General features: G+C 33.3%; 1 protein-coding gene across 2 annotated transcripts; it reads right to left on the minus strand.

Annotated features, from left to right (window-relative positions):
- Positions 1-765: 765 nt before the first annotated feature.
- Positions 766-26160, minus strand: Abcd3 (ATP binding cassette subfamily D member Pmp70). 2 transcript variants are annotated; one of them, XM_089700503.1, is made up of 16 exons: positions 25845-26160; positions 25252-25506; positions 18446-18515; positions 17749-17846; positions 11411-11591; positions 9171-9240; positions 8834-8928; positions 8453-8570; positions 6670-6767; positions 5965-6154; positions 5278-5413; positions 4170-4285; positions 3482-3540; positions 2463-2636; positions 1708-1812; positions 766-1288 (listed from the first exon to the last, which is right to left on the minus strand). In XM_089700503.1, the coding sequence occupies exons 1-16, from the start codon at positions 25949-25951 to the stop codon at positions 1154-1156; spliced, it is 2007 nt and encodes a 668-aa protein (XP_089556629.1). In that variant the 5' UTR covers positions 25952-26160; the 3' UTR covers positions 766-1153. The 2 variants fall into 2 exon arrangements, with proteins under 2 accessions (XP_089556629.1, XP_089556628.1); XM_089700502.1 differs by lacking the exon at positions 3482-3540 and having other exon boundaries at positions 4111-4285.
- Between the last annotated feature and the right edge of the window lie 946 nt (positions 26161-27106).

Raw genomic sequence — 27106 nt, forward strand, 5'->3', positions numbered from 1 at the left:
ATGCTATTAGTCTGGATATGTTTAGTGACGTTTGGAGAAAGACGCGAGAACATGAGGAAAAATATATTCAATTAGACCCAAAAGTAGATAATTACACTGACTCATGTATAATAACATTAAGAAATTCCGACAACGAAACATCGAGTTCTTCGAGCGATGAAAGTTACAGTGAAGTAGAAGATTACGATTATGATTAAATAGATTCTTCTTCTTCTCTATAGATACTGCTTTCTGAATTGGTGGTAAATGTTAAAACTGTTAAACTGTTATGACGATTCAAAAGTGCTTCTAGAAGAAGTCTAATTGTATAAATGTTTGAGTTTGAGTTTAAAACCAATAGTGTGAAAATTATACAATAAACATGTAACACATATTTGTTAGCGCGTATTGGTAGGTATTACGTACTTACTACAAATATAATATTTCTTAGATATCTTTACTCGACCAAAGTCAGGAATTTAATTATTATTTGATAATTGAATGATTATTAATACTTTTATCCAATTGATTATTATTAGAATAAATAATTAACTTCATCAATTGATTTACTTTTAAATTATAATTTTACAGGTAAATTATGAGAGCTTTCATAAGTAATTATATTTGCATATACATATCTACAACGCACCCATTTTACAATTCAAGTCTAAAATGAAACTAGAGTCGCATTTATTTTTGAACATACTGTAAGTGAAATTGCATAAGTGTGAGTACTGTGAACATGCCAGCTTTCCCTAATTGACCGATAGAATGTATGACATGAATTCATTTCTCTAGGAATTAATGTTATAAGCGAACTCGCAATTTCGCTAGCATGTAAGCTTTAGTACAGTACATTTTGTTTTACACAATATTTCTATAGATAAAAACTTGAGCAACTTGCATGTCATGCAGCATGACCGTTTGTATATTGCCTATTGACGTAAAAAACTAGACTCGCCTATTAAAAAATCGTCGAAACATCCTAGCCATATTGTATAACACACTCATTGAAATTACCACCTTATTACGTGGCAGTAATGTTCAAAGTCAATTGTACCGTTCTAACTCTGCCTAACACACGTAAGCAGAGTTTAGCTTCGGACATTTTGATATCGCAAGTCTAGTCATTTATCATACAATGGTATTGGCTAATTATTATTTATTATTGTGATCACGATCCAAATTCCTGCGTGCTATTATCGATTTCTCCAAAAACATAACCTCCACGACCGTCCATTTGCAAGTAATGGTCGTGGTGCTTCCATAGAGACTTGCGGTGGGACACCGTGAATAGCGATATGCCCATCTGGAAACGATAATAGAATAGAATAGAAAACACTTTATTGTACAATGCACACAAAAACAGAAATAGAAACGATATGTAACTTAAAATAAATGTACAATTTGGCGGCCTTATCACTAATTATTTTAATGGAATAAAAAGGACATTCAAAAAGGTTTGTATTCAGATATACGGAGTGATAAAATGAATATATAATAACACAAAAAGTAATTTTGAATAAAGTGTTTAATATTTTTTTTTTACACTGAATGTATGTAAAATGGATTATGATATGATTAAAATTATAGAATTTTTTTTACAGCAAACAAGATTTTTATAGTATCACGAAAATCCTCTAAATTTAATTAAATATGTAATTTTATTAACTTTATTTCAATTAGTTTGATAAAATAATAATTAATTTGAACATAATGATAATTTACCTCTCTACAATATTGATACATTTGTCCCTCAACGTCCACAGACACGGCGCTCGTGCACTCGTCCAAAATGGCGAACTGCGGCTCGTGGTAGAACAAACGCGCCATCTGTACAAATAAAATTTGTTTGAATTCAACGTAATATTACGTTAAATACTTCATGATGAAGCTGAATTTAACATAATAATAACGTCTATGTTTCGTTTAATTTTCGAAACAGTTGAATAGAAAGAAATCATGACGACATTGTTTTTCACTTGCTGATGAAACTGTAAATTCAGTGGGTAAAAATAAGACACAAAATGACACTAAAAGGACTCTAGTCTCTATCCAAAATATAATTGGAAAACAGTTGCACATAGTCGGTACAAATACCTGTTTAAACAACTTATCACTTTATTTATTTATTACCCTTTAATAAACACTTTATATAATTTACATGGCGAAGTCAGTTTAAAAATCGTAATATATCACCAACTCACAACTATAGACCATACTCCTTGCAAACCTTGTTCAAAATACAAAAAACTACAAAAAAAATCGGTTGTCTGTAAAGTCGGTTTACTGACGATAGTTGAACGTGACAATGTGCGATTGTGCTTCTTTGTCGCTCGTTCCGCGCTCTCGCTTGCACTTTAAGCCTATGGAACGCCTCAGAGCGAGGTAACGCCGCATGAGTCATGTTTTTTCGTGCGTGCAGCCGGCTCTATCGAATTATAAGACGTTGTCACGTCAATAAACATGTATAAAGAACTCACAGCTATCCTCTGTTTCTCGCCCCCGGAGAGCACATCCATCCAATCTTCCACAGCATCCCACCCCCCCTCTCTTGTACTCAAGTACGACAGTTGCACAATATCTAGGAATCTGCTGAGCTCAGCGTCCGTACGACCGCGACGGACCATCTCTTCGCGGGTTTGCGGGTAGATTATCTGTGAAAAATGTTTTTAATTTTAAAGTGAAACTTTTATTACATCGTCTCAAACCTTTTGGTCTGTGTAGCGCATGTCGCGTGACGGTCGGCTGCCGAGTAGGTATAAATCAGTGTTCGGAGTCATTATCGTACAAATACGATAATTTTGTGCCTAAGTTTCACTTTTACCGTGGTTTCATAAAATCACACATTTTTTTTTATAAGTGTTAAAAAATTACTTCTGTGTTTTATTAATTTTCAATACTGGATTACATAGACAAACTGTGAGTTCAACTAAAATTTATTGGAAAATTTCTTCTGATTTTTTTAAACAATGTTGTTTAATAAAAGCGAACTACTGCATTTAAAATTACACTGTTGGTATACAAAATCTGTTCCGTATGGCTTCACTTTTACTTAAAAATAAGCTATTTATGATTTCTGAAAAGTTTCAAAATACAAGGACAAACAATGGACACATTCAAGTTTTGCTGTAATTGGATAAATAATCTCCTTTGCACGTTTGTACCACTTAACTTATAACAACAACCCACCTGATCTCTCCTTACATATTACTTACGGTGGCCTGGAAGAGATCGCTGCCTAGCGATAAGGCCATCGTTTGTACACATTATTCTCTTCTTATCTGTACTTGTGTCTCTATTTCTTTTGTTTGTGCAATAAATAATTAAATAAATAAATAAATAAAAGAAAAAACCCACCTGATCCCTAAAAGTGCCCAGCGTCACATACGATCTCTGCGGCACATAGAACAGCTTGCCTACAGCTCACCAATCGTAGAGTTTAAATTAATTACAGCACATTTATACCTGACCTGGCGATAAATTAATTAAAAAAACCCACCTGGTCCCTAAAAGTGCCCAGCGTCATATACGGTCTCTGCGGCACATAGAACAGCTTGCCTACAGCTGACCAATCGTAGGAGTTAAAATTAATTAAACAGCACATTTATACCTGACCTGGCGATAAATTAATAAAAAACCTACCTGATCCCTAAAAGTGCCCAACGTCATATACGGTCTCTGCGGCACATAGAATACCTTGCCTACAGCTTATCAATCGTAGGAGTTTAAATTACAGCACATTTATACCTGACCTGGCGATAAATTAATAAAAAACCTACCTGATCCCTAAAAGTGCCCAGCGTCATATACGGTCTCTGCGGCACGTATAACACCTTGCCTACAGCTTATCAATCGTAGAGTTTAAATTAATTTCAGGACATTTATACCTTACTTAGTCATAAATTAATAATAAAAATGGTTGCCTGTAAAGTCGGTTTTACGGGCGAAGATTTTACGTGACAACGTCTTTTTCTCGATCATAGTTGAGTGGGAGAGAGACGCAAGGCATTCGGCGGGCCTCTCTCTCGTTCGGTGACTCATCGTAACGTTACCGAGCGTTACACTTTTTCATAAGTGACTCCCAGTCGCAACCTAATTTAAGACGTTGTCACGTCAAAAAAAACCCACCTGATCCCTAAAAGTGCCCAACGTCATATACGGTCTCTGCGGCACATAGAACAGCTTGCCCTTCGGCGGCTTGGTGAGAGTCCCGCCGAAGATCGGCCACAGCTCGCCGAGCATGCGGAACATGGACGACTTGCCGCAACCGTTTGGCCCGCACACTAACATGTTTATACCTGATCTGGTAATAAAATAAATAAATAAAATCCATACTTAATACTTATTATAAATGCGAAAGTAACTCTGTCTGTCTGTTACTCAATCACGCCTAAACTACTGAACCAATTTGCATGAAATTTGGTATGGAGATACATATTTTGATACCCGAGAAAGGACATAGGCTACCTTTTATTGCAAAATATGTACCACGGGCGAAGCCGGGGCTGACCACTAGTAATTCATAAAAATACTTCTGACCAGGTTATTGGATGGAATAAATTAATGAAATAACTATTTTCTATAAAAACCGCAAGTCCTGAAGGTGCCACTCCAAATTGTAAAATAGGGACCAATGACAATTTCTTATCGAATACAAAAAGAATAACGTCAATCTGTTAAAAATTTACGGAGCTACGGAGTAACAGAAACGGAAAATTAAATCTGTCGAATTGAGGGTTTTTGGGAAAGTCAGTTGAAAAATAAAACGTACTACGTACTCGGTCAAACACGCGTCAAACATTCATTAACTATGTTTTATGTTTTGGTTAAAACAATAGACCGAACCAATTAAGCTGCCAATAGTGCCAACATTAATTATTAATGTTACTTTAAATACAAATAACCGTATTTGATGACGTAAATTAAAATTGTTTTAATCGCTATGAAGATTATATAAAAAAAATCAATTAATAACAAACGTAACAAAAACATTAATTATAACAACAACATTAAAACATGAATTAATTCTCAACAGTTACTTTATATTATTTCTAATAACTATACAATAATTAAACATAACAATGGAACTCATTACTCCTAAAAAAATTGCTTATGTTTGATTAGCTCCAAGGATACTTACGTAACAACTTTAAAATTTATGAAGCTGCACATTAATGACATACAATTTTATGTTTGTGTCTTATTTGTTATAACACAATTTTGATGTTTAACTTAAATAATCAACGGACAAAACATTTGTGAAAACCACAATAGACAATTTAATGAACAACTTACTTGACTTCAAAGGATAACTCCTTTATGAGAACATCTCCATTGGGAGTAACAAGCGGTACTCTGTCGAAGCGAATGATCTTGTCTTGGTAGATTATTCTACCACCCCCTGGTGTTAAAGAAAGCGGACTCGAGCTTACTGAAAGGAGAAAAAAAGTTGAATACCTTATATTAATGATAATAATTTTTTTTGCTTTCTCAACCCTTTCTCAATAAGGCAAACATGATGGATTAGATCATAGATGTAACGAAAAGGTAAAACAATTTTTCATTAAAACTTTCTAGCTTTTTTTCTTCTACATATTCTATTTGAAAGACAACATTAACCGCTAGTCCGCCTCCATTATTGTTTTTTTTTTTTGTTTTGTAGTTAAATTAGCTTAGCTGTTCTGCTGTGCTGCTGTGTTCAGCCAATTTGCTCATCACTAACCACGAAATACCGAGCCCACGATGTTTTTTTTTTTTATTTTTTGTTATTTTTTCTTGTTTTATAACTCACCACTGCCATTAGGCTGTCTATCCACCATGGTCCGTACATAATTGTCCTTCTTGACATCCTCTAACACTGTTCTGTGCTGCGTCACTTTTGCTTTAAGTCCGATTTGCTCATTTCTTATCACCAAATATGCCTACGATGCATGCGATGTTGTTTTTATGATTTTTTGTAATTTTTCTTGTTTTTTTACTCACCGCTGCCATTAGGCTGTCTATCCACCATGGTCCGTACATAGTTGCCCTTATTGACGTCCGCTAACACGGTTCTTAGTTGAGTGACTCTTGCTGTAAGTCCGGCCAATTTGCTCATCTCTCGCCCGGAGAGAACCAAGCGCCCGATACCTTCCGCCATTTTGACTAACATACGACCGTATGTGTAGTAGTGCTGCGGGTAAATAGATATGAGAATTGCTGTTTTCGACGTTATTTTTATTATCATCTAAATTGTTACTATTGTTACATTTATCAACATTAACAACAACACAAAAATTATAAGCTTAATGCGAGTTGGCATATAAGTTCATCAAATTGTTAAGGAGCCATCGATCGATTTTTTTTTTTAATCGCCTAAGCAGGCACACGAGCTGGCGGGTCACCTGATGGAAAGTGATGCCCGCCGTCCATAAGCAGTCGCGACGTTATGTCCACCGCGAATGTGATGCCGGCCTTTGAGGTATAAATATGCCCTTTTTCGATTTTTAATAAATAGTTTTATTTATGGCAGTATCAAACAAGAATTGATTTTTCATACACATGAGTGATTTAAGTACATCTATCTCTGTTTCTAAATGTAAAAAATCTACATTAATAAGCATGCATATAAATTGAGTTTTTCCATAGTTAAAGGTATGTTTTGGTTTGAAATAAAATAATTATTTAGTTAATTTAATGTGTACATACCCTAAATCTATCTTGTTCTGAGCCAGTGGTGAGTAAGTTGTGATCCTTCACGAAGAACGGTCGAGATACAGCGTAAAAACCGACAACAATCGCCACATCTATAAAGATTAAAAATACATAATCTATAAGTATAGAAATATGTACATATTTTTTTATGCTGCGATAGGGGAGCGCTTGGCCACGATCTCGCCTGATGGTAAGCTGAGATGTGGGCTAAGATATTTATAAGATATTTGTTTCGTATGACATACATGTGAGAGAATTATAACATAGTTGTTATGTGGCTATACCTTCGTATTACAATGTACTCTATGGTGTACAACATAATGTCGATATTCAATTGATATGAAATGCATGGGGTTACGGGCCATGCTATGGTTTATATTCCTTGAGTCAGTAGCTCGATGATATAGTGTCGGTACTACTATCGACCGCGCAAGGTGTGCGCACTGAGTCATTTAATATTATTTCACATATCTACCTAAATATAATTAGCTATGGAGAGTTATTTAAATTCTCCTGTATTTTATCTAAAAAAAACAATTTCTAATTAATATCATGTTAGGTTTAAATACATAATATTGTGATTGGGGGATGAATAACAACAGCTGATGAAGCACATAAGTATTCGTTAAATAACATAATATTTATACATATGCTACAAACAAAGATACAAATATAATCTAGTACTTGAGTGCGAAAAGTACGTCACATGAAACTATGTGATTGTTAATCGTTCAACCACCCATAAGTGTGTAACAAGTTTTGATTTGCAAGCCAATAAATTGATCATAAAATTACGTATCAAGATAGTTGAAAGAAGTAAAAATATTCATGACATGCATAGAGAATTCATCACATAGTATTTAACAAAGTCGCGTTCTCTGTCCCTATGCTTAAATCTATATGGAACGGATTTTGATGCGGTTTTTTTTAATAGATAGAGCAATTCAAAGGCAATATTTCAGTATATAATTTATTAGGTTATAGACAAAGCGAGGGAAGCCGCGAACGGCAAACTAATATAGTATAAATGCGAAAATGTATCTGTCTGTCTGCTACACTTTCACGGTTTCACTACAGCAAAGATTTGGAATTAAAATAACTAGGCTAAAATTAGCATTCAACCGCGGGTGAAGCTAGTCTATCATACAAAGTTGTATTAAAATTACATAATTACAAACCATAAACCCAGTTCAAGAATCGCAACATTGTATTTAACACCATGTTTGTATGTTTATTCATAAACATTAGTTTACGAACATAACCTTACTTGTAGCTTGATGATATTTGTAATCCATAAACATTCCTACATATAGACATTTGTGATTGTAAATAAACATTATTCATTTACCTTTTTCGTACACTAATGGGGTATATATTTGAACAAGCTTTTGTCTATCTATATATATAAAACTCAAAGGTGACTGATATAGTGATCTATCAACGTACAGCCCAAACCACTGGACGTATCGGGCTGAAATTTGGCATGCCGGTAGATGTTAGGACGTAGGCATCCGCTAAGAAGGGATTTCCCGAAATTCTTGCAGGAACGGGGAAAAACGGGGATGCACGGGGATGCGGGGATGTACAAAGTCGTGGGCGGAAGCTAGTCCATAATAAAAAGCCTATATCATTCTAGCCTCCGAGCTATCTCCAGACACAAAAATATTACCATTAAATCGCTACGTTTCGATGTGAAAGAAAGACAAACAAATCGACACATTTGATTTTATAAACTATCATATTAGTGAGGATAAATAAATACATAAAATAAACTTACATTTAGCAACAATGTTGTCTATGAAGCCCATACCAACGCGGAAGTTGAGGAAATTCCTCAAATGCCGCGTTAGTTTGTAGAAACTCGATAGTAGAGTCAACTGTTCCCGCCTGTTACCCTGAAATAAGAACATTTATTTAGTTTAGGATATTCTTAAGATTATATTTGAGTTGAATATAACTTGTAAAATTAGATTTTTATTCAAGAATATAGTATCCTTTTTTATTAAATAAAACTATTTTTACTTCAGTACCACTTATTTTAAGTGATATTTTATCGATTATTTATACAAGTCCTTGGACAATTACCTGCATTTCTAACTATTTTTTTCTAGAGTTTCTAATAAAATGGTCTTTAAATCTATTTAGAGGAAATACTTACTTGATAGAAAGCGATTTCTTCAGAGTTAGTTATAAGTCTTGAATTAACAAATCTATATTCGCCTTCTAATTTCTGCTCATGGACCGTCATGCGAGCTGAAAATAAAAAAATAATGTAGAAAAAAATATATTTTCCAGTATAGGAACTTTTTATTACATGAGGAAGCATTTTTTAATGTTTAAAATTGGAATTTTATAAAAATTTACAAAAACATGAATTAATCAATAAGTACTTAAAATTATTTTTTGTCAGCTTCTAATAAAAAAAAGTAATTTGATAAAAACTCAATTTTATTTCGCTACTGTTTTAATATTACTTTTGTATTAAGATTTTTTACCTGTAGGCCGTCGCAAATACGTCAAGAACATTCCAGATGCAAATAAGTAGGCCATCATTAAGCCAGGCGTCTGAAAAAAAATTATAACTTACCAAATTATTCAATAGAATCGTAAAATACATAAACATTATTTATATAATATGTATTTTTGCAGCAAAGGAAGGATACATGTAGGTTACATGTAGGGATACATGTAGTCTATATAATATACATTATATATTTTTTTATTTATTACAAAATAATACGACTGTAGAGAAACCCAAAAATATTTTAGCAATTTCAGCGTCAAAATGGACAAATGAATAAAAACTGCCATTGTCTAGTAAGGGCGCGGGCACACGATGCGTTGCGGCGCCGCACCGCAAAGATTTCACCGTGTCAGAGCGGGGGCACACGATGCGTTGCGGCGGCGGTGCGGCGCCGGAGCGGTGTCGCTGCGTCGTCTTACATAGAAATATCTGTGGCATGTCACACGATGCGCTCCGGCGCCGCACCGGACTTGTAACCACCAAGACGAGGCGGGGAGGGGTGAATGCGGTGCGACGTCGGAGCGGCACCGCTCAGTTGTTTTGCGTCACAAGGAAGGACACGCTGTGCAACGCTGCTACGACGCCGCTGCGACAGAACAACGTTACGGCGCCGCACCGCTCGTGTGCCCACTGACACGGTGAAATCTTTGCGGTGCGGCGCCGCAACGCATCGTGTGCCCGCGCCCTCAGTGGGCACACGAGTGGTGCGGCGCCGTAACGTTGTTCTGTCGCAGCGGCGTCGTAGCAGCGTTGCACAGCGTGTCCTTCCTTGTGATGCAAAACAACTGAGCGGTGCCGCTCCGACGTCGCACCGCATTCACCCCTCCCCGCCTCGTCTTGGTGGTTACAAGTCCGGTGCGGCGCCGGAGCGCATCGTGTGACATGCCACAGATATTTCTATGTAAGACGACGCAGCGACACCGCTCCGGCGCCGCACCGCCGCCGCAACGCATCGTGTGCCCCCGCTCTAACAGTGTTTACCTTGTGCTAATTACCCTTTTTTATGATTGTTGTAACTAAGCAGTGCAATTGACAACTCATTTAAAATGACTGGTTCAATTTTGTTAAATTCTAACTATGATTATTTACCATTATTTCACAGTTAGAACCTTTTCAGGTAATTTGTCATATCAAAATAGTCCATCTAAATATATTATACATAATATAGCAAAACCAACACATGTATACTATATATTATAAAGGGACAAAATGTAAGGTCGAAGAAATTTTTGAAAAGAATGCCTTTATTTTTCACGTAATAACTCTGATTATATTATGAAATTCTAATTGGAATTTTTGCTCAAATATGTCGCTAAATTGGAACCACTAAATGCTTTACATAATTATTGTTTTATGAATCCTAAAGTATGTAGAAATTACTGTTATTCAATCGAATAAAAAAAATTACCCTAAGAATTATTTATTACCAAGTAGGTATACAATAAATTAACTAGTGAAAGTGACACACAATAACTAGTACTTTACGTCGATTTTATAGACATAAAGTTTTATTCCATTGTAAATAGAAGTAAACAAAGATACGTGCGTGTGCGATGTATAAAAACATACATAATTACAATTTGCCACGTAAAAAAGTAAAACAAATGACAAATGCAAGATTAATCATCAAATTATTGCAATAGAAGAATCATCTTCATGTGAAATAATGGCGTGATCAACAAAACTTCTTAATTATGTCATAGTCTTCAATTGATAGATAATATTAAATATGGGTGTAGAGAAACAATAGTTATAATATTATGTAAGGAAACCCTCAAGGTGACCGCAACACTCAACAAATGGTGACATTATGGTCGGTAAATATCATATTATGTAGGATTTCCTTATAGTTATAACAAACTGCATCGAAATTAAAGTTTTATCAGTAGGTAAGTACTTTTGTTGATTTAAATTAAATGTATGTACTCGTATTTCTACAATAGAGGCAGAAGTTTTAGTGTGCATAAAATGTCCCAATTACACTGTACACCTTAGCCCAAGATTTTGAATTTCGCTGAAGTAACATTCAAGATCTTTGCCTTACCATGTACCTTAGTGTAATTTTTTCGTCTATAACGAAGGTGACCCTTCATTAAACGGTATGAGGTGACTCTTAATATAGATTACATATCAATTATAATTTATTTATGCAACTCAGAGGTTTAAAATTTAAATATGCATTTCTAATTAATAAATTGCATTAAAACTTACAGAAGGTCCTAAATTAACAGTCAATCGATACAAATATATCGATATATCGAGCAGCGGCTTGCTGATGTAACTGTACAGATCTATGACGGTGTCGCAGAACTTCTCGATATCTGTGGTCAGCAGCTGGTCGGCGTTCGATATCCGATTGTCGAGGTTCGTCACTTTGTAGTATGTGAAACCTCTGGAAATTAAAAAAAATTGTATTGTCACCGATCATTGATAAGTATACAAAGTTTGATTTTTTAATTTTAACTGTTCGTTGAAATAGTCAAAATCAAGTTCATATTCCTTTACAAACATACAGGTGAAAATATAACAAATAAATTTTATAAGGACTGTGTTAGTGTATTACAATGTTTATTTATTGCTGATATGTATGTGGTGTCATTTTATTATATTGCACGCCTCATAAGCGAAGCGTTGAGGTGGGTACTACTGTCACTTCGCGCAAAACATCTGATTTTTCAAACTTAAAATGTCTTTATGTATCATACATTGCACTTGTAAGATAATACATACACACACATATTAAGAAAAATACTATTTTTAACGTTCATGATATTTTTGATGTCATTTTTGTTATTTAAACTAGTTAAAAAACAGTTTAAAAAAGTTCTGTCTTGGACGTCCGTGTGTCTGTATGTGCGGATCCTTTTTCTTGTTAACACGATAGCGACCGAAATACTTTACTAATCGAGTCTTTTTTTTTCTCTTACGCTTGAGTATGCTCAGGAATAGAACCCTTTCATTTTTCAGGGTCTGATTCGATGTGGTTTAATTGTTATTAAATAAACAAAAATAATAATTAATAAATATTTATTAAAAAAAAATTATGAGGCGTGCACTTTTGGATTTTTTTCACTCTACACAAAAAGGTATTTATTAATTGTATGCAATTTTCGATTTCTGTGTGTAAGACAGTGTGAATAAATGCACATGGACCTATTTCAAGGACATTTAAAAAAAATATCTTTAAATATAAACGGAACAGGGAACTGTCCAATACATATATTGCACGCCTCATAAGCGAAGCGTTGAGGTGGGTACTACTGTCACTTCGCGCAAAACATCTGATTTTTCAAACTTAAAATGTCTTTATGTATCATACATTGCACTTGTAAGATAATACATACACACACATATTAAGAAAAAACACTATTTTTAACGTTCATGATATTTTTGATGTCATTTTTGTTATTTAAACTAGTTAAAAAACAGTTTAAAAAAGTTCTGTCTTGGACGTCCGTGTGTCTGTATGTGCGGATCCTTTTTCTTGTTAACACGATAGCGACCGAAATACTTTACTAATCGAGTCTTTTTTTTTCTCTTACGCTTGAGTATGCTCAGGAATAGAACCCTTTCATTTTTCAGGGTCTGATTCGATGTGGTTTAATTGTTATTAAATAAACAAAAATAATAATTAATAAATATTTATTAAAAAAAAATTATGAGGCGTGCACTTTTGGATTTTCCAAATTATTTTTATACCTATACAACGTTCACAATTTTTCTGTAGTGTATTTAGTATCAGCATTGCACCCGTTTGAAGCCGGGGCGGGTCGCTAGTCTATACAAATATTATAAAGAGGAAAGGTTTGATTTTTTGTTTGTTTGTTTGTTTGTATGAATTGAATAGGCTCCGAAACTACTTGGCAGATTTGAAAAATTCTTTCACTGTTGGAAAGCTACATCATTTCTGAGTGACATAGGCTATATTTCATTTTCAAAAAAAATAGGCATCCTTACTAAAATTACGATAACGTAATCCAAGGTGTGAAAAAAATATCAAAAAACTACCTTACATCGCGTGCGCTGCGAAAACTATTGATGATAGAACAAAATGATATACTACATTTTTTTAGAACACACCATTATCTACAAAAAATCAGCGGCAGCATATCTCTAACTATTACAGTCATGTCACAATAAGCGTTTTTTTATTGAAAAAAAGAAATTAAAATACCACCGCTACAAAAAGCTCTTTATTTGTACCTTGGTATTAACCCTTATCAAAATAAACGATGTATTATATAAGACTGCTTCAATATCTTTATATTACTTTTTGAATTATTCGATTCTGACAATCCATTCAAAAGATATCACGAGTTAAAAAAAAATTAAAAAATAAACTGTATTCGGCTAGCTATGCGTTGTAGGCGTAGACAGAGAATCCAATAGACACCGGCAATGCGTGTCGCAGAAAGAGATAAAAAAAGAATACGTCACAATATTTAGGGTTACCATGTGAGGGAAAATTTACCCCGCAATTTGTAAGATACAAATCTCTCAATATCATTATTCACATAATGGATAATAATGACGGGGTGAAGGTGAGGAGGGAAGGGATATTCGCCGAAACTACTTTGATTCCGATTTGAAAAATTCTTTCAGTGTTAGATAGCCCATTGATCGAGGAAGGCTATAGTAGGCTATATTGTACCATAACACTTAGACCAACAGGAGTGGAGCCACGCGGGTGAAACCGCGGAGCGCAGCTAGTCTATAATATAAAAATGAATCCCAAAATGTGTTGGTAAGCGCATAACTTCAGAACGGCTGAACCGATTTCGTTAATTCTTTTTTTATTATATTCCTTGAAGTACGAGGATGGTTCTTACGTAGAGAAAACGTAAATATAAACCACGGGCGAAGCCGGGGCGGACCTCTAGTCTTATATATAAAAATGAATCGCAAAATGTGTTGGTAAGCGCATAACTCGAGAACGGCTGAACCGATTTCGATAATTCTTTTTTTATTATATTCCTTGAAGTACGAGGATGGTTTTTATATAGAGAAAACGTAAACATATACCACGGGCGAAGCCGGGGCGGACCGCTAGTTATATATAAAAATGAATCGCAAAATGTGTTGGTAAGCGCATAACTCGAGAACGGCTGAACCGATTTCGATAATTCTTTTTTTATTATATTCCTTGAAGTACGAGGATGGTTCTTATGTAGAGAAAACGTAAACATGTACCACGGGCGAAGCCGGAGCGGACCGCTAGTAACTTATAAATACTACAGTCTACAAATGACCTCTTGTAGTGACCCGACATAGCGATTATGAATTTTCAATTAACATAATACCTATACATTATACACCTTTACGTTTAAATTCATATTTTAATTTCCGCGATAAATTGTTTAATTTAGAATTATTGTTTTAAAAAAGATGGAGCCATCGGCTTCACTCTTGCTGTCTAAAGTGTAGCCTATGTTATCCAGACTGACTAAATTTGGATCGTTAACAGCATTAACATAATAGTAAATATTTTCTCATAAAAAACTAAAACGCTTTCACATTGACAAAAGAACGAACCGGACATAACCCTTCCCCGTTTTTTCAGTAAGTTGAAAAAATAAAAAAATGCCTCAACTATCTACTTATATCGTAAATAGTACCTAAATACAGAAAATGGAAAATCATATTGCCCATAAAGTACCTACAAACAGATAATGTAATTCCGATTTTTAGTAAATAATATTATAGCAAGTCGTTTACACTACCAATAAAGCATTAAACTACTAATATTATAAATGCTAACATTTGTGAATACCGTCTGTTGTATTTCTAATTGACCTTTAAAGCTTCACGCGTCCTACGTACATTATTTGCTCGTAACTAAATCAGTATGTTATAGTAGGACGCGTGAGAGAATTTAAATAATTAATTGTTGTGTATTTTGATGCTATAAATAAACAAAGTATTAATAAATGTTAATTTGCAGATTTTGTAGACTTTAAGCAAAATTTAATCATTACTAGATTATCATAACTGATTAAGGATTGGAATGCTTATGTTGATATACATTTTAATTATATGATTATAATAGAAAAATAAGTAGCGAATTATAATAACGCAATTATGAAGGTTAATCTTATAGGTACCTATTTAAAACGCTTTTCCTGATTTTAACGAAGCACTCCAAGTACATTTAATTATTTTCACACATTATTCATAAATTCCTTGTTTATTTTGTGTATAATAAAGATACTTTTTGTGCAGAAAGATATATCATATGATTTCATGATTTCATTATTTTAGTGGTCTTGTTTATAACATTTTATTTTTATTTACCATTTGATGTTACTATTCTAAGAGAGCTCAAATAGTGAATGAATCTTAATGAAATTTGAATAATCCCTGTCCTTATGAAAAACACCAATGATACTTACTTTTTTTTGTACCTTATTAGTGAGTGTGCCTATATATATAATTACAATGTGAAAAGTGTGCTTATGTTTTTTTTATCTGAAGATAGTAAGAAGGCTAGAGAGTGACATAGGCTACTTTTACCGCGGTGAAACATTTCTCTATCCGTGGGAATTTCTTTTGACCACAATGAGCCACAAGTAGAAACCAAGTAAGACATAAAACAATAGCATTTATTTTATTTTCATTAAAATAAGTAAATATTAAATATTAACAATGATCATTTGTTTCAAACGGACTTCAGACAAACGCTGGCGTGATTCCACAGTCCACACTACAACTATTTCATAGACAATCTATGACAGTAGAGTGTAGACTAAACCATTAGATTCCCATTCATTAATACAGGTTTTATACGTCATAGTCATTCTTCAATTAATCGAATAGCAATCCAATTATGTATCAGATAATTTTGTGATGAATAACGACTTCAAAAAGTGTTTTGTATCATATAATAAGATAAAGTAAAAAATGTATATTTATTATCTATGCATATAAAGTCGAATAAAATTTTTGAAAACGGCAAATCCGGGCCGAATGCTATGAAGGGTCTTTCGGAATGAACAAGGTGGCCTTGATTTCGTAATTGTATTATTTTTGTTTCTTTTTTTTATAAAATTTATCTGGTAAACACAACATCTTAAATAATTTATTTTATACTCGGCGTGTTCAGAAAACAAACTGCCGTAAGTAAGTAAAAAAAAATGTTGTGTGGTTTTATGAAACCACCGTAAAAGTGAAACTGTTCGAACGGTTCCGAACACTGCTTTGTGTAGCGCATGTCGCGTGTCGGTCGGCTGCCGAGTAGGTATACCTACTCGGCAGCCGCGATACACGTGACATGCGCTACACAGACCAAAAAGTTTGAGACGATGTAATAAAAGTTTCACTTTAAAAATACTTGAATTTTAAATAAATTCCAACATATACATTTACGGGGAAGCAAATTTTACAGTTTTTGATAAATTCTTAAATTATTTTTTGTTCATAAAACATAAAGATATTTTATATTATAAGCAAAAAAATAAAGATATTCAATTTGTTTTATATATAGCCTATATCTATACAAATATTATAAAGAGGAAAGGTTTGATTTTTTGTTTGTTTGTTTGTATGAATTGAATAGGCTCCGAAACTACTTGGCAGATTTGAAAAATTCTTTCACTGTTGGAAAGCTACATCATTTCTGAGTGACATAGGCTAGGTTTTATCCCGGAAATCCCACGGGAACGGGAACTATGCGGGTTTTTTTTTGAAAACGCGGGCGAAGCCGCAGGCGGAATGCTAGTGTTACATAAGCTTAACTTTATCCTAGTAATTGAGTTCTACCAAACTTTTTCGGTATCAAAAACATCAAGGTTAATATCGAGAGCATAACATAAAACCTGTTTCAAAATTACAAGGAACCAATTTTTATAAAAATAAATAAAGAATATCCAATTACTAAGCTAAACTTTTGAGTCAAACGTTTCAAAAACGTGATTTATATTTATATATAACATTATAGTATACATTATTTAATTTTAACTGTTTAACGCTATGTTAAGATTTATAATATATTTCTATATCTACTTTACTTCATATCAAACATTTCGTGTGTTAAAGAAGACGGAAATCGTTTCCAAACAGGTTTGTTACATAAACTACTGCTATTAAAACTAATCTTATATTTGACGACGCGGTTGGCGCAGTGGTAAAGTAACTGCCTACTGAGCCGACGGTCCCGGGTTCGATCCCCGGTCAGGGCAAATATTTGTGTGATGAACTCAATTATTTGTTCTTGGGTCTGGGTGTTATTATCTATATATGTATTTATTAAATATTATATTTATCGTCGCCTAGTACCCACAACACAAGCCTTAATTGCGCTTACTGTGGGACTAGGTCGATTTGTGTAATAATGTCCTATAATATTTATTTATTTATTTATTTATTTATATAAAATTCTCGTGTCACAATGTTAGTCTGCATACTCCTCCGAAACGGGTGGACCGATTCTCATGAAATTTTCCGTGCATATCGGGTAAGTCTGAGAATCGGCCAACATCTATTTTTCATATATAGGTACCACGGGCGAAGCCGGGGCGGGCCGCTAGTGTATGTATAAATAATTGATAACTCACTTCAAATATTGTTCGTAGAGATGCAAAGACAGATTTGTTCTTATTCGCAGCTTGATTTCTCCTATGCTCCATTTTAACACATTATTAACAAGGGAAATCTGAAAAAAAGGACCAAGTTAATCATATTATGTTGTTTCAATATGTATTAAATAAGTAACTAGTTTAAAATATAGTATTAGAAAAAAAACGCAAATAAGGTTTATATCATTTATCTGTGCCTATACTAGCTTTTCGCCCATGTTCTCTATGTATCTATTAGCAAATTATATACTAAAACATTCCACAAGAATATCTCGATTAAAAAACGCTGTCAAAATCAGTTGTGTAGTTTTAAAGATCTAAGCATACATATGGACAGACAGACAGGCAAAAAGCTGAAAGCGACTTTGTTTTATGTAGAGATAAATTGAAGATTGCATTATGTATTGTATGCTAATTAAAGCAATTATTTCACACATACAGAAGTAATTTCAATGTATCTCTACATAGTATAAAACGAAGTAGCTTTCTGTGTCCCTATGTCCAGTCGTATGCTTAAATCTTTAAAATAACGAAACTTATTTTGATGCGGTTGTTTTTAAATAAATAGATATATTCAAAAGGAAGGTTTTAGTATATAATTTAATAAGTTTTAGACAAAGCGGGCGAAGCCGCGGGCGGTAAGCTAGTATTGTATATTTGGAAAGAGACCACTTACCAATGGCATCGCCATGAAGAATTGTGTGAGAAGCTTTTTGAATTCTGGCTTGTTCATTGTGATAATAGATCTGTAACAAAGGCAATTAGTTAATTTTCATTAGAGACTAGCGGTCCGCCCCGGCTTCGCCCGTGGTACATGTTTACGTTTTCTCTACATAAGAACCATCCTCGTACTTCAAGGAATATAATAAAAAAAGAATTATCGAAATCGGTTCAGCCGTTCTCGAGTTATGCGCTTACCAACACATTTTGCGATTCATTTTTATATATAAAGATTATTAACTTCTACTGATTATAAGGAATATCTATATGTGCCTACTAAAAACTAGTCCTTTTCAATTTTTGTTTTAATCCATTACCGATTACGTTTTACTAACATTTCATACTGTTTTTTGTTAACCTTAATAAATGTATACTAAATGTAAAATATGGCTATTCATGGTAAAAGATTGTCACTAAGTCAAGATATATTGGTAGAAGTGGTAAAAGGCAAACCAATATTAACAAAGCAGTGACAACAGTAATTATTGCGTTTATAGCATTTACTATAATTACCGTTGATAGCTCATTGATTTATATGAATTCAGGCTATCATAAAATGACATAACTACCCTGTTAATTCATAAATATTGAAGGAAATAAAGCTATTCAGGTAAGTTAGTTAGTCCGGAGTTAAATGCTCTTGTAATGCACTTTCTAAGGCTCTCTCCTATTATCTTTTACAATAAGTATTTTTACGCGTTAGTCAACTATTTCACAATCTCTCTTTTAGTTTAATTCTGAAACCTATAGGCTATAGCTCTTACAATCAAAACGCAAAAAATATATCATTCTGCAAAATAATTACACAAAAACAAAAGCCAATCGATATTTACCAAACCTTCACAATTTGAGAATATTAATTTGAAATTTAATGAAAGCAAAAATGTTTGAATATATAAAAAACAGAAGCATTTATTTTTTGTACAATACGTTATTTTCTAAGCGTTATTTGCTTTTTATCGATGATGTTATATTTAATGTTAGGTACCTACTACCTACTTATACTTTTAAACATAATTTATCTATTTGCATGCTGCATCTAACCATGAAGGAATTATACCAGATGACGCGGACGTAATTTGACGGACGTAAGTGACGGACGTAAGTGACTTGAGAATGAAAAACGAAATACAGTTATCTATTTTTTACATTGATGTCTATTTTGTGTACCTACCTATTTTGTCTAGATTTTATTTATTTACATTTTTATCGTTTACGTGTAATTTTCAGGAAGCGGAAAAGTAAAAAAAAGTACTTTCACTTTATAATGGATTTTTGAAGTGAAACTTTAGAAGTGTTGAGATTTAAATTTTAAGGTCGCGATTGTAAGGCGACGATTTTGGTATCTTTGAATCTTGCCAAAAGAGTTTCACTTCTGATATATATGCTCGGCACACATGCCATTTTTATACGGTTATTTCTAAAGAAAGAACCTGATAAGTATTTAATTATTGATACTTTATTTATATATGATGTATTAAATTTTTCCGGTTGTACAAGAATTAGGTATTATATAATTACAAAAGACGTTAAATCGGCTTTCATGCCATTCATTCTGAAACATGTTTAGCGACATAACATTCGTAATTCAATCCGGTGGGTCTTTTACACCCCCATCACGTTTTTGTTTCCTTTTTGTGGCGACAAAGGAGCTTTTATCCTTCTTCAAAGTATAGAGTAGACTTTCAAAACATAAGCTAAAGAAGTATTTGTAGCTAAATATAGCAAAACCTGTTATTATGTTGTTATTAGATATAAGTTTAACTTTTTGTTCGTCGTCCATGACATGATGGCAAACTATAATTTTCATTGTATGTCAAGTAGACCGGGAGATACTGACACAAAATTTCGAGTCATTTGTAACAGGATGGCGGTTCTACAGGGGTCTTAGTACGCAATGACAAAAAGAAAAACGATGGTGTGAACACTGGTACCGGCGGCTTAGTCGCGTGGGCGTTAGTCGAACTCGTCGTAAAAATAGCGAAAGTCAAACGATTTGTAACACAAAAATTTTAGAATTTACCGATAGCCCATAAAAAAGAAGTAGGCGGTAGTGTCATGCCATACTTTTCCGGTGTGACTTACAGCCCGCCATACCGACGCAAATGTGTTGATTTAAAAAAAAACAATTCAACCATTTGTACCAGGCTAACTTTTGCACAGGTAACCATCGTCGTGTAGCCATTTACGAAAATCACCATACCATACTTTTCGGACGATTCCAAATGGTCGCCATACCGCCGAAAATCTGCAAAAATTTTTTTTTTCGCCAAACTTTTTGTACCAGTATTGCATTTGGATTTTTGGAGAGTATTTGATAAAATGTGACCATTATTATGTTTGCCATACTTCTAGTAGGGGGAAAAAGTGCTGCCATACTTCATAAATAAATTTATTATTAATTTATAGAAGTGAAGATTTCTACCACCTAGATCTTTGAAATTTTGTATTTATATTTGTTGAACCTCAAACTTATAGGAAAGATTAATGCCATACTGTTACAAATCGTTCAAAATACGAATAAAATCATACAATAAAAAAAAATCTTATACACATTCGCCACCTCCCACAGGTATGGCATTATCACACTTCTATTTATAATCATTCAGGAGTTGTTGAAAAAAAAATTTAGGGTGTTACAAATGGTTCGGCGAAAAAAAAATTTGCAGATTTTCGGCGGTATGGCGACCATTTGGAATCGTCCGAAAAGTATGGCATGGCGATTTTCGTAAATGGCTGCACGACGATGGTTACCTGTGCAAAAGTTAGCCTGGTACAAATGGTTGAATTGTTTTTTTTAAATCAACACATTCGCGTCGGTATGGCGGGCTGTAAGTCACACCGGAAAAGTATGGCATGACACTACCGCCTACTTCTTTTTTATGGGCTATCGGTAAATTCTAAAATTTTTGTGTTACAAATCGTTTGACTTCGCTATTTTTCCGACGAGTTCGACTAACGCCCACGCGACTAAGCCGCCGGTACCAGCGTTCACACCATCGTTTTTCTTTTTTACTAAGACCCCTGTAGAACCGCCATCCTGTTACAAATGACTCGAAATTTTGTGTCAGTATCTCCCGGTCTAAAGTGAACAATCAGTTTCATAAGCATACCTAATTTTAAATTTAAGATTTAAAGTATTACATACTAATGTAGGGAAAGAAAAAGTAATTAATAAGGATTATCCACAGGGATTATCTAAGTTTATACTAATTTACAATAATTTCAGGTAAGAAAAGTAACAAAATGCTGTAATGCAATTATTTCTTGCATTCATAAAAATAATTTTAAACTATTTTGAGTATTTTGTTTATGTTATCCTGTACTGTACTTTGGCTAAGAGGTCTATTTAAGTTTCAGTAAGGTAGGTACCTATTTGTAAATTTCGCTATTGCAACTAAGAATATAGAATATATAATATTCTCTATAGAGAAACTTTTACCAATCGATTAAAATTGGTATTTACTATTTAATCGACAAATGTCGAATATAATCTTTAGACTTGCGCGAAATAAACTTTTCTCCAAGAACCTATATCTAGGTTTACAGTTTAGATTCTCAAACAAAGTTATAGGTTTTGGTTGTCAAAAGTTATTCCGTTTGCATGCATAAATTTTGTGCAAAGTATCGGCGATTTATCTAATATTCTAATATTATATATTATAAAGGCGAAAGTTTGTAAGGATGTATGGATGTATGGATGTTTGTTACTCTTTCACGTAAAAACTACTGAACCGATTACAATGAAATTTAGCTCACATATAGAGGGTAACTTGGATTAACACATAGGATAGTTTTTATCCCGGAAATCCCACGGGAACGGGAACTATGCGGGTTTTCCTTTGCAAATCTAGTACTTTATATTCGTAATATTACAGACTTGTTAGAAATTCAAATGCTAATGTAATATTAATAGCAAACGTGACATATTTCATGATTATATTATGATCTTTCACCCATTCACGTTAATTTGCTATAGACTTTGTACATTCACGTGATACGTTTCAAGTTCGAAGAAATTGAACCGGTTTCTTGTATAGCTTTCATCTATACGTTACATTTTTGTTCTTAATTTTGATTTTAAGCGACTTTCGTCTACTTCTTTAGGATTTTTTTTAAGCTATTGCATAGCTTCTATCGCGGGCCTTGAGCGCGGGGACCGAATCCAGAAATTCCGTAACAAAAAAACCTCACGCTCCCCACTCCGACAGGCACAGAGGTGTGGCTTGAAGGCATGCTATGCAATAGCTTTACCGCGGCAGTCCCCGAGTGCCACACGTCTTTTTTATTTTAAAGCTTATTTCAGTCTAAAATTGTTCAAAAGATCGTAATTGTTGTGTTCCAGCTAATGTATAGCTTTTTCTGTTTTTATATAAATTGTTTTATGCCTGAATACAACTAATAATACTTTTTTATGAGAATCGGCTCCTCGGTTAAACCCATACATTTGCTTAAACAAGTATCCTTCAGTTATTCGTAAATACACAGCTGAACGCGAACACTTTCGGACGTGCTTTAGCCGATTTTTAATGTATTAAAATATCACCGCTGATAGATGAAAATTTTCTAATAAATATTTTTCATGTATCTTTAATTTTTATTTTTTTAGCAACCAAATATATGTGGACATTTGCGTCATATTAATAAAAATTTCACAGTAAGATAAAAAACTATGGAGCTTAAAAATAATTAGGTAATCACTTGTAGAAATAATTTAAAAAAATCCTACTTAAAAAACTTCAACTATTTTTTTTTAAATAAATAAATAATTTAATAATACTCGTGTTTTTAAGCAAGAGTTGCGATCAATGCCATATACAAAAAATACAAAAATGTTTGACACAAGCTTAGACACAAGTTACTTCTTGGTCATTCATGAATAAGAAAATAAGAGATGTAAAAATCGAGTTGCAGGAATTTTAAAGAAAGATACAAAATTTGTTGGACATATAATATAAATCCAACACCAAGTGTGGATTTGTAAATGTATGTCAATAAGTTTGATGACCTATAATTATTATTATGCCATTATACCTACTTGTCAGAAAGTTTGACATACTATTCTATCAATTTATTTTTTTATTTTTGGCCAACAAGATTCTTTTGAAATATCTTATTTAACCCATTGACCACCGAGCGGCCCGATCGGGCCGAGACACAATAGATTTTCTATTGTGTCTGTGATCCGAGGACTGACGGATTAATGGACCAAAACTTCTGTGATAATTTTTTTTAACTTTTACCATGAACAGAATTATAATTTCATATTGGAATGGTAAAATGTATAGAATTGGATAAATTATACTTATCCAATGATATCACAGGTCCTTCCACCTATTTTAAATAACAAATGTTGTTGTAAACTTGGGTCTATTGTATGCAAACATTTCAATACAATGAACCAAAATTGAGTAAACTATTTCATTTTATTAATCAAATAAATAATTCCAAGTTAGAATGACTATGCTCTTTCTGCCATACATTAGGTCAAATACCTTGATTTTCTCATTTAAAAAAGTATTACCTGCATAAAAAAACAAATTGTCATTTTTTAAGTATGTTCAGCAGTTATTTAAAAAAAAATTGTTATAAATTTATAAAAAAATTGTTTTATGCTAGATAATACTCAGAATTTAAATGCATAATTGTTTTAAAAATAAGTTTGTAATCACTACATAGTATAAAACAAAGTCGATTTCCCTGTCCCTATGTCCCTATGTCCTTATGTCCCTATGTCCCTTTGTACGCTTAAATCTTTGAAACTACGCAACGGATTTTGATGCGGTTTTTTTTAATAGATAGAGTGATTCAAGAGGAAGGTTTATATGTATAATAACATCCATTAAATAGTGGAGAAGTACTGTTATTTTTGAGGTTTCTAAAGTGATGTCATAAAAAATTACATTTTTTCCGCTTACATTGCAAACGCAGGCTGAACCCTACGACTTTTATCAAAATAATGTACTAAGTATTATACACATTGAAAAGGTCTATAGAAAAGTCCGCGATGGTATATGTCTATCTCTTATGGATAACCCACAATAACATTTTTTTGTCATTTACTTTTTATGAAAAATAATGGCTAATTTTCGATGCGATTTTAACCAATACAGCATTAATCCTTAACCAATTAAATACCTTGAATACATTGTTCGTTTAATATAGATCTATATGGCCCTTTACACCGTATGATTTAAGTGAATATTTTCGAAGATATTACAGATTTAAAAATTGCGGGACGTAGCGTTTGCGGCGGTAACGGCCGGCCGCCAGGCTATCTATACGAAGTCGGAGCGGGCCGCTATGTTTTTATATTATACAACGTTCACAGTTTTTCTGTAGTGTATTTAGTATCAGCATTGCACCCGTGCGAAGCCGGGGCGGGTCGCTAGTATTAAATAAATATTCCATTTATCTGTTGTATTACTTTCACCTTTTATTATTTCCTGAATTCAACATAGTGTTAATCATACTGTTAAATATGTAAATAAAAACAATGACGTTTACTCAAAATTGTGTCTAGATGTATTTAATTTTTTTTACTGTATTGAATTAACAATTTGACTTTTAAAATAGTAACTACATATTATGTTTATTGACAAGTCTACACAGTAGAAGCCACATAAAATATCATTGGTAGATAAATGTACTAATGATAAACTCATAAATACAAAAAAAGGAATAGTATTAAGTCTGAATAAATAGAAAAAAATGTACTATTCATATACATTATAGCTTATTTATTTATTTACATTAGCTTACCCTTCTATAAAGGTTGTATGCTGTATGATCCACAAATCGCACATAGTCCTGGCTATTAGCGACAGTGCTATCATCACCATGAATCCACTCTCCTTGGACCATACACCGGGCACCATAATCTTCCATAGCACCTTGAGCTCATTGAAGAACTTTGCGTTAACTTGTGCTCTTGGCCCTTTCTTGTCTTTGTCCTTTATCATGTATTGTACACTCTCCTCCAATGTCAGACTGCTTGGTTTAGCATTTTTCTTCTGACTGCAAACAAGTATCATAAATATAGCTAATTGTTAAGAAAGATTTTTGTTATATGAATGTTTCCACATGTTAAAATAAATATTGCATTGAATTTTAAAAAACTTCTACCTAACCTTTTATTTTCTTTAGTATTTTGTTGGTACTGTACTGTATTTTTAAATACAGAGTTCATTAAAATACAGTTAAGTAGTATGAACTACATGTAGTAAAGTAAATGATTATAAAATTAAAATACACAATACGAAAGTAAAGAAAGACCATAAACACATAAATTGATTGCACAGTATTAGAAACTACATAATATATGAAATATGGAAATCACATGTAAATAATCTTACCTTGATTTTATAGAGTTCTTTACAATCCATGCACCAAGAGCGGCAGATGCCGCTAACGCAATTTTTACATCTGTCCTTGAAGTAATTTTACTAAAATTCGGTGCCATGGTTAAACCTTCTAGATTGAAGAAGCGAACACTTAACACAATATTAAATAACACTCAATAAATTAACACATTATGTCACTGTCTAAAAATTAATACTACTACAATCCAGAGCAGTTTAATCACTACTGTAATTAATAAGAAAATTCCATCGACTAGTAATAAATAGGTATAAACTTTAATAGCAAGTAGTAACTAATAAATGAAACATGACTTTAGCTTTACTCATTACTGACCTTCTGATTACTCAACTGACTTTTGAGTTTTGACAAAACTTGACGTTTGTAAACGTCAGTGTTGTCATATTGAATACTTTAAATTAGCTGATAAGTTTCAATATTACACAACCACTACCTTATTTCAAATTTGCTTAGAAGAAAGGAAAAGAGCACAAGGTAAAAAATAAATTTTATCATATCCAAATTTGCCATGTTGTTACGAAGCACCTCCGTACTGATCCGTGGTGGCTCAGTGGTGAGGACCTCGGACTTCAAATCGATAAATCGGGCTTCGAGACCAGCGGAGTGTGCTGGAAACAAATTTAATTTAGCTTGATAACATCACGAAATATATATTGTTCATAAAATGTTTGAAAGGGTATAAACATCGTCAGGAACCTGACATGTCGAAGAATCTTAAAATTCGACGTCCTGCTAACCAGCACATATCTTACATAAACAAGTAGAAAAATAACTTGAACATACCTTGTAAATCACAGGTACAAGTTCAATAGCTATAAAAATTAGGTACGAAAACACGCCGCCGCGGCCGATTCACTTGTTCTATGACAAACAAAACAAAACGGTTGACGGCTAGAATTTTGACAGCGACAGAAAAATTAATAAATACTACGATTCGTTAGGAAATTTTATAGAAATTTAGTAACGTAAATAGTGTAACGTAAAAGCGCGAGAATCAAAGACAACAGATGAAATCCTAAAAAAATGATAATTTGCTTTGAATTATATAAAGTAATAAAATCGACATTCCAGTAACCTCACACTAAATTATGAATCAGAAAGTTAAGTATAAATGCTATAGAAATTTCATTAGGGTACTCGATATATTATATTTGGGTCTTAGATCATTAAGTAATGGATAACACACGCAGGCGTTTCCCCTTTTGCCGAGGTATAAGATTATTCGAATCGAAAAATC

The sequence above is a fragment of the Colias philodice genome, chromosome 11 (genome assembly GCF_061535455.1).
Source record: "Colias philodice isolate Cphi_HAF_F1 chromosome 11, ilColPhil1 Martin Lab GWU primary, whole genome shotgun sequence".
NCBI lineage: Eukaryota > Metazoa > Arthropoda > Insecta > Lepidoptera > Pieridae > Colias > Colias philodice.

Bases quoted from the DNA above. Each gene is read 5' to 3' on its own strand.
- Abcd3 (XM_089700503.1), bottom strand. From the start codon at position 25,951: ATGGCACCGAATTTTAGTAAAATTACTTCAAGGACAGATGTAAAAATT. The intron at 8,929-9,170 runs GTAAAAAATCTT...TTTTATTTTCAG, and splicing joins GTATTTGCGACGGCCTACAG to CTCGCATGACGGTCCATGAG. The intron at 1,813-2,462 runs GTGAGTTCTTTA...TTATTTGTACAG, and splicing joins GCGAGAAACAGAGGATAGCT to ATGGCGCGTTTGTTCTACCA.